The sequence below is a fragment of the Manacus candei genome, unplaced genomic scaffold (genome assembly GCF_025592945.1).
Source record: "Manacus candei isolate 608988 ecotype Guabito, Panama unplaced genomic scaffold, ASM2559294v1 h1tg000028l, whole genome shotgun sequence".
In the NCBI taxonomy this organism is placed as follows: Eukaryota; Metazoa; Chordata; class Aves; order Passeriformes; family Pipridae; genus Manacus; species Manacus candei.
In genome coordinates this window covers 24065686-24085615 of record NW_026138076.1, presented here as the reverse complement: position 1 = coordinate 24085615, position 19930 = coordinate 24065686, and the positions used below count along the sequence as shown (strand labels likewise).

General features: G+C 33.5%; 1 protein-coding gene across 2 annotated transcripts in view; it reads right to left on the bottom strand.

Annotated features, from left to right (window-relative positions):
- The window catches only part of FSTL5 (follistatin like 5), a 289424-nt gene that overhangs the window by 10031 nt on the left and 259463 nt on the right, over positions 1-19930 (bottom strand). For both annotated transcript variants that reach the window (XM_051789812.1, XM_051789811.1), the window contains exon 15: positions 19467-19591. In XM_051789812.1, the coding sequence (XP_051645772.1) occupies positions 19467-19591 (125 nt within the window). The remainder of the gene's footprint in view (positions 1-19466; positions 19592-19930) is intronic.

Sequence of the window (19930 nt, the reverse complement as noted above, 5' to 3'; positions counted from 1 at the left end):
CATGAGTAGTATGCAGAGGAACCCGTCTTTCTGCAGGCCTGAGTTTGGGACACCACTTTTCTATCTACTGTAAGGAGTTGGTTTTTAAAACTTATCTTACACTTTTTCTGATCTTAATTAATTTTAAATTTCTCACAGGACTTATTAATAATTTGACAAATACTGATCTTTAATGCACACACACATATTTTTAAAACAAACATCCCCTTGACAACACGTCAGTCTCTAAATTCAGGAAGTTTGTGAATTTCTTGTCATGTTATAACTATACAACTGTAACAGCTATAATTTCACTTGGGATGAAAGATGTTCTAAGGCTGGGATGGTCATTCTTGTAAGGTTTATTGATCTAAATGTAGAAGATCATAGTGGATAGGTTGGAGGAACAGTGATAGATCATGGAGACCTCCTTCAAAAGAGCTGCTTGTTTATACACGGCAGTGATGAGTTGCAAATACATTTTAGCCCAGTGTCCAATAACCTAATTGCTGCCTTCTAACCAATAGGTGAATCTCTCTGTACTTCCTCCTGGGTAGTATTAAGAACCTTCTCAGAATGCCAGTGTCAGATTATTAACTGTCATTGCCAGATTGGCCTTCATCTTTCTGATAAAGAGGCAAAAGCAACGGTAAGAAAAAAAAATACTTTGGAAATCTGTCAGAAAACAGTATTGCAAGTCACCAAGATGACAGTTTTGGATTGCTCAGGGTAGTAGTCTGGGGGATGCAAAAAAGCTGTATGTAATAAAAAAGGGTAAGAAAATGTTGTCCTCCAGGGTTGTCTATAGACCCAGTAAAATAGGGACATTTTACAAAATTGGTACTAGAAGGAGTTTTGTGTAAACCAAATCAGTAAGTGCATGTGCTGAGCTTTCATTTTTCCATTCAAAGTAAAGCAAACTTATTAAATCTGAGTAAAGAAGTGTGCACTACTACTCTGTTCTATAGGTAGCTGAACCCAACTTTAAGTTACCATAATATTGTAACTTTCTAAAGCACTTGGCTATCTAAAAGGATTAAAAAAATACAGCCATTCATAATCATGTGATGAAATTGTGTCTGTCACTTGTGTCCAGCTAGCCTGCTTTTTATGATTAGGCTGTTGCAAAATAACAAGTGATAGTTGAGGTTACCTTCACTTTTCCTGAATTTTAGAGATAGTTGATGGAATATTTAATGCAAACTTTCCTCTCATATAGACTGATATGTAGAAGCCTCCCACCGTTCATTAATCCCTGATTAATATTTATGAGAATTTCAACCCTCATGTCTCTTCTATGCAGTGAAATCATGCACAATATCAGACAGCACATAAAGGTGTTTGTCACAGTGCACACTGGAATCATGTGTAACGTAAGCCTGACAGACTTGAGAGCAAATCATCACATTTCCAATAATTTATTTTGCAGCTAATGCAAGTGAGAATCTGTAGACTGGGGCCATATCACTCCAATTGGAGTAAATGCTAGAACTGTGAAATCTGTGATTGTTTCTTTCTTCACTTATTCCATATAAATAAATAATAAAGATTTTAATTCCAGATTTTCAGTATTTTCAACCATATGTTGTGACAAACAGTTAAGAGAAATACGAAAAATAATACTCATCAACTCTATAGCACTTTCTGTAAGAGTAGTATGCTGAATTTGGCTGGGATGAAGTTAAATTTGTCATACCAACCTGTATGGTGCTGTAAATTTGGAAAAAAAAAAAGTGTCAATAACCCACTAATGTTTTAGTTACTGTCGAGCATTGTTGGCTCAACAGAATCAAGGCCTTCCCTGTTTCTTACTCTGCCTTCTCCACAAGTCAGCTGGGGATTTGGAAGAGGTTGAGAGGTGACACAGCTGGCTACCCAAAGGATAGCCATGCCATGTAACATTATGTTCAACAATAAAATTTCTTCCAAATTACCTGTTGCTCTTGCTAGGTGGGGGCTCAGCTGCTGTCTGGGGATAAAACACCACAGGGAGTCATTAGTTTTACAAAATGAGCTTTACAGTACCCAGACGCAGGGAAACTAAGGAAACTGTCCAAACCAATTTAAAAGAGACAGGAAAAATATCCTAAAAGTCATTAATTGCAAAATGCATTAAAAAAAAAGGTGCATCTCATATAGATGACTGACTTATTTTTCTAATTTTAATGATAAAACATGCTCACATATTTAAGAGTAGCATAATCACAGTGATGAAGTTAACAACATATTAGAAATTATTACTTTTGTTATTGTGTCACAAAATTTATTCAAGGGTAGATTTTTAAACTATTTTTAAAGCACTTCAGAAGTATTTAAAATATGGGATTTTGTTCCTAGTTTTATAGAACTGTAAGCTTGTATGTAACACAAGAAGGAACAGTAAGCCTAGGAATTGCATCATTCTTTTCCCAAAAGAGTTGTCATAATTACCACTATCCTAATTCCCTAACTACAAAACTAACTGCCAAACTATTAACCTGAAAACTCTCATTGTCAAACTGAAAAAGTAATCCATAGAGTAAGTAAGATTAATGCTATACCAAAACTCCTCCTCTCTCTCGCCAGAATATCAAATGTCTCAAACTAGGGGAAATCTTTCAACAAGTGGAATAACGTGCTCACAGGTACTTGCCCATCACTGAGAAGTAACTTATGACATGAGACACTAACATCAAACTCATATTTTAAAAAATATTAATTTTGGAAATCTTCTAGGTATTATTGTTAGACATCCACATTACCAGTTTTTACAAGTCTTACTCTCCTCCCGCTTTTCATATCCAATTTTCATATTTTTTTTCCCCACAAAATTTCCATCACCTTAAGTTCCATTATTTGTGACAGGTATAAAGGATAAAAACAATTTTTTTTTCCTTACATGAAATACAACTTTCTCTTATGAAAAAGCTTGAAAGTGCAGATTATCATACCACAACAAGATTTATATAACTGGCTCCCTTTCACTGTGCAAAATAAATTATTCAATCACTGTCCTCTAAGGTAGTGAGCTACTTTCAAACCAGATTGAAACTCCCTGTTAATATAAAAAAAATAGTTTATTATGTTATTAGTTTATTAGTTTATTATATTAGTTATTCAAGAAACTAATGTTGGTTTTATATAAAATTCCTGTCAAGTTTTTTATCAAGTCTGTTCAGCCTAAGTAGCTTTGAGTGTTGCATAGCTCAATGGGAATATTTTGATTTTGGGGAACAAATGCATTTTTTCTCTCTAATACATTACTGTTCTTATATATCTCTTACATCATTGCTCTTTCTATCTATACCAAAAATGCTTGGAATGTGATTAAACAATTTAAATATGTACAGCTTCCTGCTCTTTTTGTTGTGGGTTTGCTCTATAAAAATAAGCTAGATTTCAACAAATTAATTACAAAATGTATTGTAGTAATATTACTGGTAGAATGTATTGGTAGTGGTAAGTCAACCTGAAAGATAGAAATTTTACTGAAATCTTTAGTGACTTACCTAGTTCTTAAAATTAAGAAATGTGTACTTTAGACTAAGTGCATATACAAAATGAGCACACTGATGAAATGGCCAGTTTAATTTTATATACTGTATTTTTTATAATCTAGTCTTTTCAGTGGTTTATTAAAAATTGATATATGAACCAGGAATTTAAACAATTACAAAACCAATACATCTTTTAACTGTATCTCTTCCAGAGTAGATAAACATATAAATTTGTTTATATTTACCGCCTTCTGCTCTGAAATAAACAAGAAAACACATATTTCTGTGGTGCTATTTAAACACAGCTGCTTCCCTCCTCTTCGATCATATCAGCAGTCAATTAGGAGCTTGAAGAATTGCCATCACGACTGTAGAGCCTCACCACAATTCCTCACTACAAAAATCACTCTCTACAGGTAATATTTCTTTCCTGTAGACACCTACCTTTCTATTCATAACTATACATGTCTGCATATGAGTTAAACATCTAAGCTGCTATTTTTGACAGCAGGAATCTAGTCCATACAGTCAACAGAGTCCAAAGCGTTTGCTAAGATGATCAGTACCAGAGGCCTGTATTTTTGTCACCAGAGGATGAAAAAAATTGCCTTCCAAACTCCATTATCTGTATAGACTAGATCTTCATTATAGCAGAAGACAGGCAGCTTATGCCCATGGGTACACTGCATTTTCACATCTAAATCTAGGTGCTTGCAATCGGAACACCACACTCACCATAAGCATCCCATTGGCATGAAAACATCCAAATATAGTCTTATAAAACTTTGCATAGATTTTGAAAATTGAAGTTTAAATGACTGACACTATATCAAGATATGACTAAGAGCTACAATTATGTTTTAAATGTGACTGTTTGTCTGAACCATTATAATACGTTTATAGCTATCATATAGCTATAAAGGCTATTAAACCTGCCCTTAGTGGTCAGAAATTAAAATGACAGCTTAGAGGAACAGCTAGCACTATTGCAAGTGCCTGGATAGAGAGAAGAATGTTATATAAGTCTCCAAGCAAAACAATCCTAAAAGCAGAGATGTCCCTCCAGAATTTTCAGGGATCTCTGAAGATGGTTTTCTCAGCTCTCAAAGGATAGCTTTAACAGAAACCCATTAATTCACTTTGTTTTCCACAAAAGGTGTATTTTTCCAGCTGTAACAATCAACTTCAATATTTTCTCAAGGCTAGAGAGTCATCAAACAAATGAAAACTCTTCAGAGACTCCTTTCATTTTTATCTTCTTAGGGTTTTGCAGAGCTCTAAGAAGTGCATGCAAACCTTATATGTGACTTTTCCAAAAACAACTTTGTTTATTACAGTATCTTAGTGAACTGTATTGTCATGTTATTATCAAAATATTTGACATAGTCTATTAGAACTAACACCATAGTTACTACAAAATATCCAGATGGAATCAGATTCAGATGCTAAATTTGCAAATGATAACAAATATTTTTCAAGAAATACTAAATATAATGGAATGTGGCTAGTAACCATACTATATGTACTGATTTTAAAAGTTTAGGAAATTTCCTGTTTTTCAAAGAATATTTTTTTAAGTGCTTCTGTGGACAGGAACTATGAAAGCTGTGCAAGGGAATTGCATACCTCCTGTGTTACACAATTTTTCCCATTCTCAAGCAGGAGTCCCACAGGGATAACAGGAAGAAAGTCAAGCCTATTGAGGCACTATTATTTGAATTAATTATACCACAGTCAGGCCCAAATTGTCTTACTTTTATTTATTGTCTTTATAACACAGTGATTATTGTTTATAATACACTAGATTATTGTTTAAAGCATACTAAAGCAAAGATCATAAGAGAAAAAAATCATGTAGAAGAAACTCAAGGCAGGACTTAGACCAGTCCTCTTTAAACAAAGTTTATATTCATTTGCTGCATTTGAAAACCTTTCAATTTACCGTGTAACAATACTACATCTTCAGCAATTCTTCAGACTGAAGGATAAGACTGAGACCTATATCTAAAAAAAAAAGTAGAGATGCAATCTTTGATGGGAAGCTCTAGCCAATTAAAGGATGAATTAATAATTAACTGGATATATCCATACAAAGTGCCCAAATCATATGAATTCTGGCACTGCTGCTTCAAAATTGTTTTAGCAAGGTATCATTTTTTTCACTCTTCAGATAGAGCAAGTTACTTTGCATCTCCCATGCACAAAGAATAGCCAAGCAAAATGCTAATGTGGAGCGGCAAATTAACAGCCTGCCCTCCCCTATGCTATATAGACAAGCCATATATATTGCTTACCACTGCAACTGCATTCACCATAAAAGAAGAAATATCTAAGGACTGGTTAAAAAGACAAAAAAGAGGAAAGCTCAGGAAAATTTTACCTAGAAATGAGGGTATATTTCATTTTACTTTTAATGTATATATTATCATAAAACTGTATTTATTCTCGAGTTCAGAAAGATCAACAGCATAGAAAATGATGATGATGATGTAAAAACTGATGTCCCCTTTCCTTTATGTTCTTGGTCATGCACCTAGAGGTTACCCCCATGAAGTCAGTAGATATTTTTTAAAATCTGAAGTCAAACGCTTCAGGAAAATTATTTTTGTTCTCAAAACCAGAAAGCAAAGAAAAGAGATTGAAATGAGCTACAATCAAAATTATCTGTACAAGAAACAAACAGCACTATTGTCATACAAAAGAGAAAATTTATGAACTAAATAATTTAATTCAAGAAAAAAAACCCCAAACGCTATCCATGTTATCTTGAGTGAATAAAAATTGTGCTTAAAGCCACTCTACATTCTATGTATCAGACCCATTTTTTTTTTCAAAATTTATGCAAAAATCAACCCAGGAAAAGAAAGTTCTATTATTACAAAATTTTATCAAATCTGCTGACCAAAAGTTTTCCGGAATTCAAAAGTAGATGTCATTAACTGCCCAAGAACAGTGTGTTAGTGTTCAGAGACCACCTTGATCCTATAAAAAGCTTATCTGCCAACATGGGAAACTACTACCATTTAAGCAAAATTCTGAAAGAGTAGTGTGTTATATACCAAATATTTTTTCAGTTGAAGTTATCCACAGTAGCTCTGGAGAAGGAAATTTTAACAATTAAGGAAAGGAAAAAAGGAAAATTGCTGTAAGAACTGTTTACTTTTACAATTGCTGTCACCAGCACTTTGTGTTTTTGCCACCAGCACAACTAAGGATTTTCTAAGAATTTAACATATTTAACATACAATACTGTATGTTAAATATGTTTGCTTTATTAGAATTACTCTTTCATTTATACTCGTACACAGGTGATTCTAAGGAAGACTGCTCACACTGGTTTATTTTACTTTAGATGGCTTAAATTCATACCATTCAAATCATCAAACAATTACTTTTTTTATTAAAAGTGATTTTAAAATACACAACTTTTTATTGTCATTTTCTATTACAATTACAGTACTATAAAACAGAAATAAAATATTCACCTCTAATAGAATATTTACCCCACATTTTTAATTGTGGAAGTGTTTCTAATTTCAAAAACTGAGCACTGCAAGGGTATAACTGTTTTGTTTCAGGACTTACAAAATTATTGTTGCCTAGAATAGTCCACTTCTGGCAGGTTGCTCAGAAAAGACCCTTTTTTAATTTTTGCAGTTGAAAAATGGGTGTTGGATGACAACAAAAAACTAAGTGGATTTTACCCAACAGGTATTAGTCATCAGCACAAATGGTGCCTTTCTTTTGAGTACTATAACACTTTTTGACCTTCTAAGTTTATTTTCCTAATTTTGTTCCTGATGCTCTTTACAACATTAAGAACACTTGCTTCACAGTTTTCTTTTGCATCAGAAAAGGCTTTTTTTACTTCTTCTTTGGTATTTGCATGTAACAGCAGTAAGCACAAAGCATATTCCTATCTGAGGAATTATTTGCTTCTTGGAGAAAATTTTGATAATTCTCTGGTTTTGTAAGTGTTTTTAGGTGTGAATATATACATTCACACACACACACATATCTGGAAAATATTTCTGCCTTCTTCACCATTTTACCTATTTAGCTGCCACAATTAATGGAAATGAAATATTTAAAAGTACCACTTAGAAAAATAACATTTGCAGCAATATTGTGTGACTATGATAATGCACCCGCAAAGTAGTAACATAGTAGTCTTAAGAAATAAGGATGGGGAAGAATTGGTAAAAAGAAAATTAAAAACCACAGAACAGAAGGTTGTCGGGCCACTCATAGAAAATGAGTAATTTTAGCGTAAAACAAGATCATCACTATCAGTTCTGTTAGATGATTTAAAAGGTCATTTCTGATGAAAAACAGAATTTGATGGTAGAACTAATTTTCCAAAAATATTGACCATTTTGTTATACTGCTGCTTGGGAAGAAGTTCTGGTTTTGAAAATTTTGGATTTCTGAGTTCTTAGAGACTTGCGCACTAAACATCTCATCTGTATCTTTCCAAATAAAAGAAAAAATTGTCTATAAAATAACAGGTATTCTTTGAAATTTATAACATATGTGGGATGAAAGAGGAAAATTAACATATAGATATAACTTGTCTTCATTAATATCAATATTATTTTTATTTTTAATTATGGATGTGGATTAAGGAATACCTTTTTGAGATAAAAAATAGATGCCAGCAGAGATCTAACCCATTGTTAGTCATATATACTTCATATGTTTACTTAATGATATTGATACAAATAAATGCAGGTCTTCAGAGATTAATTCAGAAAGGAACTTAATATTCAATTGTAAGATCTATGGGAGCAGATGGTCTTAGTAATGATAAAATTGCTGATTAGATCCTAAAATGCATTGAAATAGAATAGGGAAGGACACTGCAAAGGCTCAATGCAAAAGAGAAAGTGCCACAGAAGGCCTGCTGTGCTACACAGAGGGGATAACAACTGCTGAACACCACCTGAGAGATCTGAATGAAAGGGAAGTGACCTTTTTAGGTAAGTATTCCAAGATTTCCAAGATTGATATTCACAGATTTGTTCTGAAGTTTTTATTCTGTTTTGATATTGCTTTTTATATACTTCATAGAAGTGAACACGGTTTCTCTATTTCCATTCTCAGTTGGAGAGTTCAGTGTAGAGAGAATGATTAAGTTGGATGCCTGAGACTCCAGTCAGTGATGGACAAACATACTAAAATGATTCTTTCTTTCTCTCTTCCTTTTACTCTCTCAGCACATACTGACCATTATTCTGAAAAGTAAGGATATCAAGGACTTCAGAACAGCCATGCAAGACAAAAGGGAAGAAATATTTCTACAAGGGTTTGAAGGAATCCTGAGAAGTGATATCTTGTTAGATTAAAGGAATCTCCTAAAATTAAGCTTTGTGCTCAGAACTTGAATAGTAAAAAAATTCCATTCCTAAACAATAAGCAAAAGGGATAGGAATGAATATTATAAAATAAATAGTTTTTGAGCATTAGTAAGCTTTCGGTTTCTGAGTTTATCCTAAATTATATTTAATAAGATTAGTTCTGGGCTGAAAAATGAACACCACAAATTAAATACTGCAGAGCCAAAGCAAATGATATTGTAAGTGCTACCAACAAAATCCTCATTCTTATTGTGATAGTTTTTACTTGGGTGGAAAAATCACAAGGATACAATCTTTCAAATATTATTTGTGGGAAAGACTATGCAAGTTGTCTTCTGTAACTTAGCCGGATAAATCATTTAAGTGCTTGCAAGAGAAAGGCAAAAATCTCTTAACTGATTTCTCACATTCATAATGAAAATAGTATACTCTCTAAAATACTTTTAAAATTATATTAACATATTCTATGATTTCTTCCTTTTATTTTAATTTTATTTCATTACATTTCTATTTCAGTTTAAGATTATATTTGCAGAGCATTTTATACCTCATTAGAGATCCAGAGAAGAAAACAGACTGTCACCCCAAATTTATGTTAAAGAATATGTTTAAATGACCCATGGGTAAAGAACTACCAGGAAAATTTCCCCACAGCTGGCCAGATACTGTGGTATGACTTCTTTAGTCATTCTTTCTAGATCTTGCAGGAAGAGCCGACCTGTTTTAACATGTCGACAGAGTTCAGGACTTCTGGCTCACATTTAGTGCACATTTGCACAGGGTAGGGATAAATCCTGAATTTTCAGGGTACTAGTGATGCAGGACTCTGCTAATTTTCTGAAATTTTTCTGTGGAGCATTTGCAAGATGTATATATACAATACACTTTTTAATTATTGCAAATTGTTGTCCAATGATAACAGAGGTGGCAAGAAATAAATGAAGAAATTTTAGAACAAAAGGAAACATCTTAATTCCTACATTTTTAGAATCTAGGAATGTTCATGTTATATCATAAAGGAACCTGCACAGCAAAAATTTATTTTTAGTATTGGTAGCAAATGTGTTTTTCTTTCTTGTACCTTCTAGGGAAGGAGAGCTAGCAATTTAATAAAAAAAACCCAACCACTTCATTTTTAAAGCAATAAAAGTCAAAGAAAGGGCTAGCTATACAGACACAGTGAACAAAAGACATTCTAAAGGTGCTCCTAAATGTCGGTACAAAGTAAGATAGGATTAAGAGGATTTGGCACTTCAGAAAATGTGGTAACATCAAGGTGAGCAGATGTCATACGGAATGCACAGCCAAATTCATATATGTCAAAAGAACTAGTCAGCACTACTACAGAATGAATAATGAGGCAGAGATAGGGACTACAAAGGTGATAAATTACATACGTCAAAACAGTCTCAAAAGATTTTTTTCTTCATTTTAAAAATGAAGCTCACGTGCTGTTATAGCTGGGGATATGTGAATACTTTTAAGAATAAATACTAAACTTCACCAAAATTCCTTTCTCTTCCATTTTTTTTAATAATGACCTAAATTAAGAAAATATTAGACCAAAAAAAAAAAAGATACTTTTTGTATGAGAAAATTATGATTAATATTATTTTGTGCAGACAAAAGCATCAGAGACCACATTTGAATTAAAAATATAACATTATCATAGCAAGTTATTGTGTTCTAATTTGTAGATAATACAGGAGGTGAGGGTTGGTTGGAGTGGCTCTGTTAAGATGGAAGTTTGGGCATTTTATTCACCACAAGATGTTACATGCCGACTGTTGAGAACACCTGGAAGGAACTCAGACAAAACAGTCCATTTGTGTAGATTTGGAAGTCTTCTTAAAGCCTTTGATTCGTGTGATCACTAAAAATTTTAGAGTAGGTGTCCTATCTCCAACCAGGACAGAGTTAATTTTTTTACAGTAGCTGGGCATGGTGGTGTGCACCTGTAGCCCCAGGTACCAGGCAGGCTGAGCCCAGCGGATTGCTTGAGCCCCGGGACTCTGGGCTGCAGTGCACTGCACTGAGTGGGTGTGGCCAAGCCCCTAATGTTATTTGGTACTACCTTACATCATTGCCAGGGGCGTGAGTAAGGGACTCCTGCTTCCAAGAAGAAAGGTGTGCCTTCCGGTGGAACAGAAGTGTGGCAGGGTAGGGAACCCGTCCGTCATTGTCGCTCAGAGTCCACAAGAACATTTTTTGCATGTAAATGACCCTCTCTTTGTACACTTCTATTGTTAGTATTGTTCCTGTTACTGCTCTTTTTCTTATGCCATGGCTGTTTCCAGTAAATTCTTCTGATCTCAGTTAGTGATCTCTGCCTTTTGTCTCCCACAAGGGGGGGGGGGGAGGGGGGGAGGGGAGCAGCTCATGATTTTCTTTTTAACGGGAATGCTAAATTTGGGAATACTATTTCTAAACCAGGACAATAGGTTGTACCATCAAAAAGGAGAGCTTAAATGTAATTAACAAAAATCTAAACGTTAAAAAGTAGAACTGAACAAATGAAAATTTCCAATAAAATTTTCACTATTCTAGTGTCACAGATCACACTATTCCAGTGTCACAACACCGTTCTGGCTGCTATCAGGAAACCTAGCTCCATCCAAACCAGACTCGGCACAATTTTTTAAAATAATTGTGCTCTGGTTGTTTACTAACAAACATACAAAAAATGGTTAATTGCATCATTTTAAGATTGCCTCCAAGCTAATAGATGAATGTTTATAATTTGGGGCTTTTTTTGAAAACCAATGAGTAATTAAGGCAGCACTAAGATAACTTCTAACCACTGGGTTCAACAATTATGTGCCATAATTGCAGGGATTCTCTTCCTCTTATAGTTGATTACATTTTTATACATTTCATTGTTTTGTGTATTTTCACACACTGATAGACGCTGAATTTTTAAAAGCAGCTAGGTATTTGGAGACAACTACAACATTTATTTATAGTAATGTTTCGGCCACTTCAGATGGACAGATGGTATTATGCTAAAAGTAACTATTCCTGTAATGACTTCTGCAAAAAAGGAAAAAAACTTACAGTATGAAAAAACCCAAACATTTACAGTTTAGCAAAACTATCTTTGGCTGTACTAGAGCTGATTAGATTTAAACCAGGTTCTAGCCATTTTCTGAGCTAATAAAGAGAGACAAGGAGAACACAAGGAATTCTTTTTTTTACTGATGCTATGTAACATTTGAAGGGAACTCTCATTTCTAAATAACCACACTGAATTGGAAACAGTTTTTGACACAATCTTTTTTTTTGTATTAACAGTTTGAATTTTTGTTTGAGAGCTTTGTGAATTTTAACTCAAGCTATGTAAGAGAAAAAGATTTGGGCATGGGTTAAATAAATTGGTCAAACAGTATTGTTTTGTCAGTTGACATGGGAAAAGGCATGTAGAATTACTGATTCCAGAAATAGGATAGTTTTCCAAATTGATTTTTTATATATGTGTGTGTCCATGTGTGCATACATACATATATTTTGCTAGGTTAGAAACAGTCACAGATTTCAGTGCATTATGAAAATGCACTGAATAAAAATATTAAAATACTTTATATTAGCTACATTTAAATGTGCAATTAATTATTGATTAAATTTCATAATAATGAACTGAAAATGAACTTTAAAAATATTTTCTTAATGAAATCCAAAATACCCTGGTTTAAAAAATGTTATGTATGCCTCAGAACATCATTTCAGTGACAGCAAATCTTAAATGCATTTGTGGAGTGATGGCAGTTACTTCATCATTTCAGTAGGTGCTCACCGACAGGTACTGTTGGGAATCCTAACTGCCTAGCACATTTTAAAGTCTGCAAACACTGGTCCTTTTGAGTTAGAATATAGGAGTAAAGATGAAGCAGGATACAGGTGAAGTGTTAATTTGGACACATGGTATATCTTACCTAAAGGACTGAGATTTCCCTAGTTTAAAGATATCCCGTGGCTACATTTATGGACTCCTAGCTTTTTGGGTGGGGACATGTGAACAGAGAAGGACTGAACTAAAGAGTATAGGTTTGACACACTGAAAAGTACCTGCCATTTTCAAAAAGGCATTTATTTCAACAGTTGTTGCTGTTGCCAGTGGTGGTCTTTGGACAAAGTAAGTTGCAATGCTTTAAAAGTCTTTGAGCTGAATCTCTCATTCTCCATATTCCCTCTGGAACAAAGATGCTCTAAATTCCACTATTAAAGCAAAAAAATATGCAGAAAAAGACTTTTTAGTGTCTCCTCTCTATCTTTCCCAAAAGATCCTATGAGTTTCTTTTTCAAAACAACACATTTATGGACTAGAAGGGTCCTTCTTTTGGGAGGAAAATACACAGAGAGGGAAAAGAATGATTATAAGGTTTCCATTTAGCATTACTCTCACTATAACAGATTGGGAGATTGCAGAATGAACCCCTAACTCAATTGGACCTCCTTTGTGTGCTGTGCCACTATGTAGGATTCATTGACAGATTCTACAATCATTACTAGAAATTGAAGAGAACTTTCTAGATCTTCTCTGCTTACCCTGGTACTACTGAGCTTTCTCTGATTCCTCAAGCTTTCAAGCTGTTTCCCTATCTTCCCAGTAGCACTTTATATGTTTTTAGCTTGATGACTGTCTCAAACGTTATGCTCCTCTAATATGCATTGTTAACTAAATTTGTAAAATAATAAATTCCCTCCATCTTTGCACTAAATCATATTGTTTATGTGAAAAAATCAACCCCTAAATTAAATCTACCTCTTCTGTTCATGTTTTTGTTTACAGTTGACTCAGTATTTATCACTTCCATTGTTTCACTTGCAAACCACTGAATAGAAAGTTTTTTTCTGATTATGTAGGGTTTTGAAGCAAAAAATAATATTTTCTGTTTGCTTAATTGCATGGAAATACAGAAAATGCTCTTTCTATGTCAGCTACTTCACATCTCTGTAGGGGCTTAAACTCTGGAATGAAATGTGAATTTATTGAATCCCTTCCCCACATGGGTTTCATTTAAGAAGGTTCACAGGAATGCATTGGCAGTACATTCCAATTACCTCTTAAAGAGAAGCTTAGTTTTTGGACTGTTTTGTACAAATGAATAAGTGCAATTTTGGAAAGACTGCTTCCCTTATTACCATACACAACAGAGACACAAAAAAGAGAAAAAACACAAACTGAGAAAATGTTAACTCTATTCAGACACTGAGCCGTCTCACCAGTGAGTTGATTGCTTATTCTTCCACTTGTTAGGTCAGGTAACTCTATGACATTTATAATACTTTTAAAAGATTAAAACATCTAAAAAGTTAGAGTTACCCCATTACAGTGAGTTCATTTAATACTGCTTTTGAAACATTTTACAGCAGTGTAGTGACAGACATTAATTTATTCCAATTATCTTTTGTTCATTTCGATTTACGAGAAGTGGAGCTGAAATAATCAGGCCTTTTGCTCCTTAGGCTTCCAAGAATATACTTTCATGGGTATTGTACAAGTCATCTTTCTGCAGCCATCAGACATATTCATTCCAAATGTCTATTTTTATGATAAAGAGTGGTATTAGCAGATAATTAAGGACTAAATCATTGGTTGTGCTGAACTACTTCGGCACAGAAAACAGTTCACTGAATAAAATTGTCTTCTTAGTAAATTTATAAGGCCAAATTTTGAAAATATATACTCAATTCTTATAGGGTATATCTACAAAACAAAAAAGCTTCAGTAATAACTGAAGAAAGATACCATGGGATTTGTACCATTTATTAGAGAGTAATAGACCTCATTCTATCTACTTTTGTGGACCCAGTGTCTGATAATTTTTCAACAGAACTAGGAGGAAGGGGAGACTTTTTTTTTGAGCTGTGTGCACTGACAATATGGGCATGACAGTGTGCATGAAAACAATGCTTTATATTCACTCATTCTCTTGGTATAATTCAATGTATATTGACAGTGAGTGCATTTATCAGAGGTAAAACATAGCCAATGATAACAGCAAGATAGGCTATTTTTCAAGATATGTAAGAAGAATATATGATTTGTGCCCTTCAGATCTTCAAATTTCCAACAGCAAGACTCAGTAAACTTCTTCTAGGGTTCTTTCTAATAATAATTATTACTGTTTTGTGTCATAGCCTTTTTTTGGCTACCGATTGACTAAGAACTTTTGTACATTACACTACAAGTAGCTGACACAAAAAACCCAATAAAGTCAAGTGAAAGTGACTTTCTCTAAACTCTAAGCTTGTTTAGTGACAAAAAGAAGGAATTTTATTTCCATCATGAAGAAATGCTTAAAGGCATGAGGCATCCCCTCTCTTAGAGTCAGCAGGTGAATTAGTCTTGTAAAAAAAACGCCACACAGAAATTCTAGAATTAAGTCACCTATATTTTTAGAGCATTATCCTGGGATGTCAATCAGAGCTATTTGCAGCTGAGGCTCTCTGTACAAGCATGGATTTGCTATCTGGAAATGTCAGCGGGGGGCACTACACATTATTAGGGAGATAATTAGTAGATTTGCACTAAAACTAATAGATAGTTTCTTTTCTTTATAAACACACACACATACACATATCTATTTATACATATTTATAAATAGTTAGCAGATACAAAAGGATGACAGCCAAAATGTTGTTTGATTCCTAATGGTATTTGCACAAAACTGTTTCTCCTTCATCTCAGTAGTGGAAGAAAATAGTATGATTGGAACATAAAAGAGAGGAAATCACCTTCCTAATGTCCCACAACTAACTGATGCTACTGAACCTTCCACATTTTTCTTCCCAAAATGATCAAGTTTCTTTTCTTGTCCTCTTCTGTACACATACCAACTATAAACCAATTATAAAAGAGGGTTCAAAGATAACAGAATTGGTCTATTCTTCCTCTATTTTTTGGCTCATGCCTACTTTGTTTAGCTGCTGCTTTGATGGTGCATCATAGTTGTTCAGAGCATGAATGTTATGCTTGCTGGCTATGAACCAAAAGGTTATTTGCCCTGACTCCTGTTGTACAATAAGTAAAAGAGAACATTGTCTCAATCAGTGGTAGGAAAAATTTGAGAAAATATTTTTTTCATTAGGATGAATTACTGTTTACCATAGTCCAAAATTTATATTATCTTTTAAAATGCCTGGTCTGGGGGAAGTATGTCCTAAATTATCTGCTGCCCAAGACAGCAATAAGGTGTGTGGAGTTTTCTTTTTTGGTAATGGGCAGCCCATTTGCATTTTCATACATAAAAATAACTCACCTAGGTAAAGCAAATATATAGTTCCACCACTTCTTAAATAAAATTATTTTTAATTTTTTCAATAATTACAAAAGTTTTAAATACTTATATATGTACTACTAGCAATTACCATCTTAGCTACTACTGAAATGAAAAAAAAATTAATGACCCACTATTGCTTTAAATTATTCTACTGTACTTCTGTTCCTTGATTTCAACAAGCCAACCTATCTTTACCTTCTCTCCCTTGATCTTTATAGTGATTAAAGAATAACCAATTGGACAGAATATGTAGTAGATAGCAATACACTCTAAATGATAGCAGATGGTTTGTGTTAACTGTGTTACAAAACTTAATTAATTCTTTTAAATGCTATGTCTTTTTTTGCTTAGAACTGCACATTTCAGACAGTAAGTTTGGTTCTGCCTTCTGCTCTATCATTCAAAATTAAAGTTTACACATGACAAATGCACCTAGACACAAAAAGCTTTAATTTTTCTTGAAGAGGCTGGTGTAGCATGGTCAAAGGGAACGGATTTCTAACAAAGAGTTAATAGGGCCCTTGGGCAATAAACTTGCCAGCTAACTTAGCCAGTGGTGTTTTTTCTCTTGTAGTTGTTTTTTGCAATTCACACTCATAAATTGCTCCCCTGTTGGTATACACTCCAAAGAATAATAAGCTCAAGCTTTCATGTTTGTTAACATCCTTAAGAAACACATGCTGTTACTGAGTGGCTTTTTGTTGACTGGTGATATTAAATTCAATAGAGTTTTTTTTCTATATCACTACTGGTTTCATGAATACAGTTAATTTTAAAATCTTTCCTGACACTCTGTTCACAGAGTTCATTTTTTTTTAAACAAAAAAATCAAATTACTTGCAGGGCAGACATTTTATGGAAGGCAAATTCTTCGAACAACTGACTAAGGTAAATAGCTCTTCAAAGAATATATAAAAAAATTAAAATAAAAATTATGTGTTCAAAAAGTGAGTTTTTTGTCTTTTCTAGAAACAGCACTCAGAATTAGATAGCATTTCAAGTAAGCTCATGAATCAGTAAAACCAGGTAATTGCTCTTGAATTGATTTTTTTCATTAACCCCACAAATCTATGATTTTAGCATTGGACAAACTACTGCAGGCTTTTCCCCAGACTTTAGAAATTTTATTTGGTATTTATCTGGCATGTGAGTGGAAAAAACGAAAAAAAAATTCAAAAATAAAAAGAATTTCACTAGGCCTGAATTGATGTACATGTTTATTTATATCTGCAGTCACTTATCCAATTTTATTCTTTCAGTGTTCAACTGAATTTCATATTATTTTTTTATTTCTGTGGGTTCTCTTTTATTCTTTAATTCTCTTTTCTCTTAAGTTGCATATAGAATGAGTGAAATGACTCATCAACTGAAGGCAGCTGTGACTCAATATACCAAGAAGGAAGTGCCTACTTGACCTATTTAGGCAAAATAGCAACTTAAAATAGTTTGAGTTAGACATGATGAGTTCAACACTAGCTTTGGGCTGACCCTGTTTTTCTTTTTCCAACCCTTCTGCGATGTTTATCTCTATCCAAGTTTTTATTTTCCTATTTACATGAAAATTCAAGTATCTAAATGGCAGTGCTGCTGGGATAGTACCTCTAGTACTTGCTACTTTATGAAGCAGTAACTTTTGTTCTCACAATGCAAATACTTCCAAAATATTTCCAAATACAGCAAAAATATTTAATGCTTTTCTAAGGCTGAGCATGATGCATTTATCTACTCAATTCAACAAATGTGGTAATAATGGTACTTAGAGGCAATTTATTATTCAGCTATACTAATCTACACACTTCTTTTTAAATTGCATATGGATGATTTCTAATTTACTTTTTAGTTAAGGGTTTTGTAGAAAATTTTTAAAAATTATCTCTCATTGACACCATCTTTAGGAGAAGCCAAATGTTTTTTGATAGAGAAGACCAGATTTTTCACAGGCATGTATAGAGTGAATTCTGAAATCAATTGTAAAACCAACCTAAATTGCATGTTTTCACATTTCAAAGACTACCCTCTACAACAATCAGAAATTATATCCTTTTTAATGCGGATGCATGTTTACATTCATGATTTGAGATTTTTGCTAAATGTGAATGATGATGCTGTAGGACAGTTCAGAACATCTAATGAAGGCATTTCTATGGAAACTTGAACTTGAAATACCAGAATACACAATGGAGTTAATTGTTGACAGGTTTTTTGAAATTAAATGGGTCCATGTCAACCTGCAAAGAAACTTAACAGTCCTAAACATACAAAGTGCTGATACACATTAATGCAACACTCAGATGTACAAGTCCTAGACTGCAGAAATATTCAATCCCTATGGGTAGAAAAGTTGCAGGAAAAAAAAAAAAAGAAAAGAAAATTACATATTGCATTCTTACTAATGTGTTTTAAGGAAGAAAGATAGATTTTCATTTAAGAGGTCTTGGGGAGAGCTCTGTTTTATGCCTATGTTAAGTGTTGCCCAGTTTTTCTCAGACTCCCTTTCTCTGTCCCACTGTATTTTGTCTCACTGAGACACAGTTCGTTTTCCCGTAGCATTTCTCATAGCTGTCTTTTAAAATCCAGCTGGTCAATTTTTTCAGTTCTTCCATACTTAGAGGATTTCTATCAAAGCCAGAACCTGTCTGATCTTTGGCCAAACACAAAGACAATCCTACATTCACTGAGAGAAATAATAAGGTTGCAAGAATTTACAGTATTTACTGGCATGTCTGCAGTATGAACCATTTTAACATCATGTTAAAATGATCACTCAGCACCCATGAAATAAGACCAATTTTATTCATGCATCTTAACAGAGTTCATGTTACATCCTCAGTCATGGTTTGTGTTGAAAACAGAGAGCCTGATAAAAAAAACAGGTAGAAAGAACTGAATGAACAGGAGAAGTTAGTTCTAAGTTATGTTGTATCACAATTCCATTTAAAACTCCGAAAGTGTTTTTTTTTCTTTTTCTTGGTTCTTTAATGAAAATAATAACTCTATTAGAATATATAGGTTATACAATGTGGTAAGTACTATATAGGGCAACTGCTCTGAGCAGTAGGAGAAATTAATATGCATTGTTCACAAATTAAGATGTATGCTTCTAACTCAAAGAATTATCTGAATACTACAGTTATCAATTCCTCAAGAAAACTCCAGATGATATTGCACCTCAATTTTCCTACATAGAGCAGTTGAACTTTTGAATATTTGGTGAAATACAGAAGAAAAATGCTAATAAATGTATATATTCTTATATATATCTTGTTTTCAAATCAACTTGAATTGAGTTTGTTTATGAAGAAATGTTTATGAAATATTTATGAAGAAATATTCTTGTTCATTTGAAAGTTAATTATAATTCAGCTGAAACTTACCTTATATGGGTGATGATGAGGGTTGTAGCTGGAATAAAAAAGTCATCCACTTTGTCAAACTGCTTTCCCACTGGCTGGGTATGGATTGTGTGATGAGAAACACTCCCACTGGCTTGTGTTATCACCTGCATAAAGTAACATCATTACAAACTAGAAAAATACCTTTCCTTTCAAAATTTGATCTCTATCCAAATAAATTAATACAGTATTGCCTCTGTATTCCTTCTTTTGTATTATCTTTCAGTTACCAGGAAAACAAATGCAAATTACAGTGAATGAAGTTAATAAGCATTACATATTTGAGAGAACTGTTATACACCTGACCGCTTAATCTTCATATTTACTTTTGCCCTCCCTCTTTTTTATCACCCCGAATCCATATTTATTAATTTATATTACTGAAGCCTCTAGCAGTTCTTAGTTCAAACTAAATTTTTTGTTTTCCTTTTTTTTTTTAACACTAA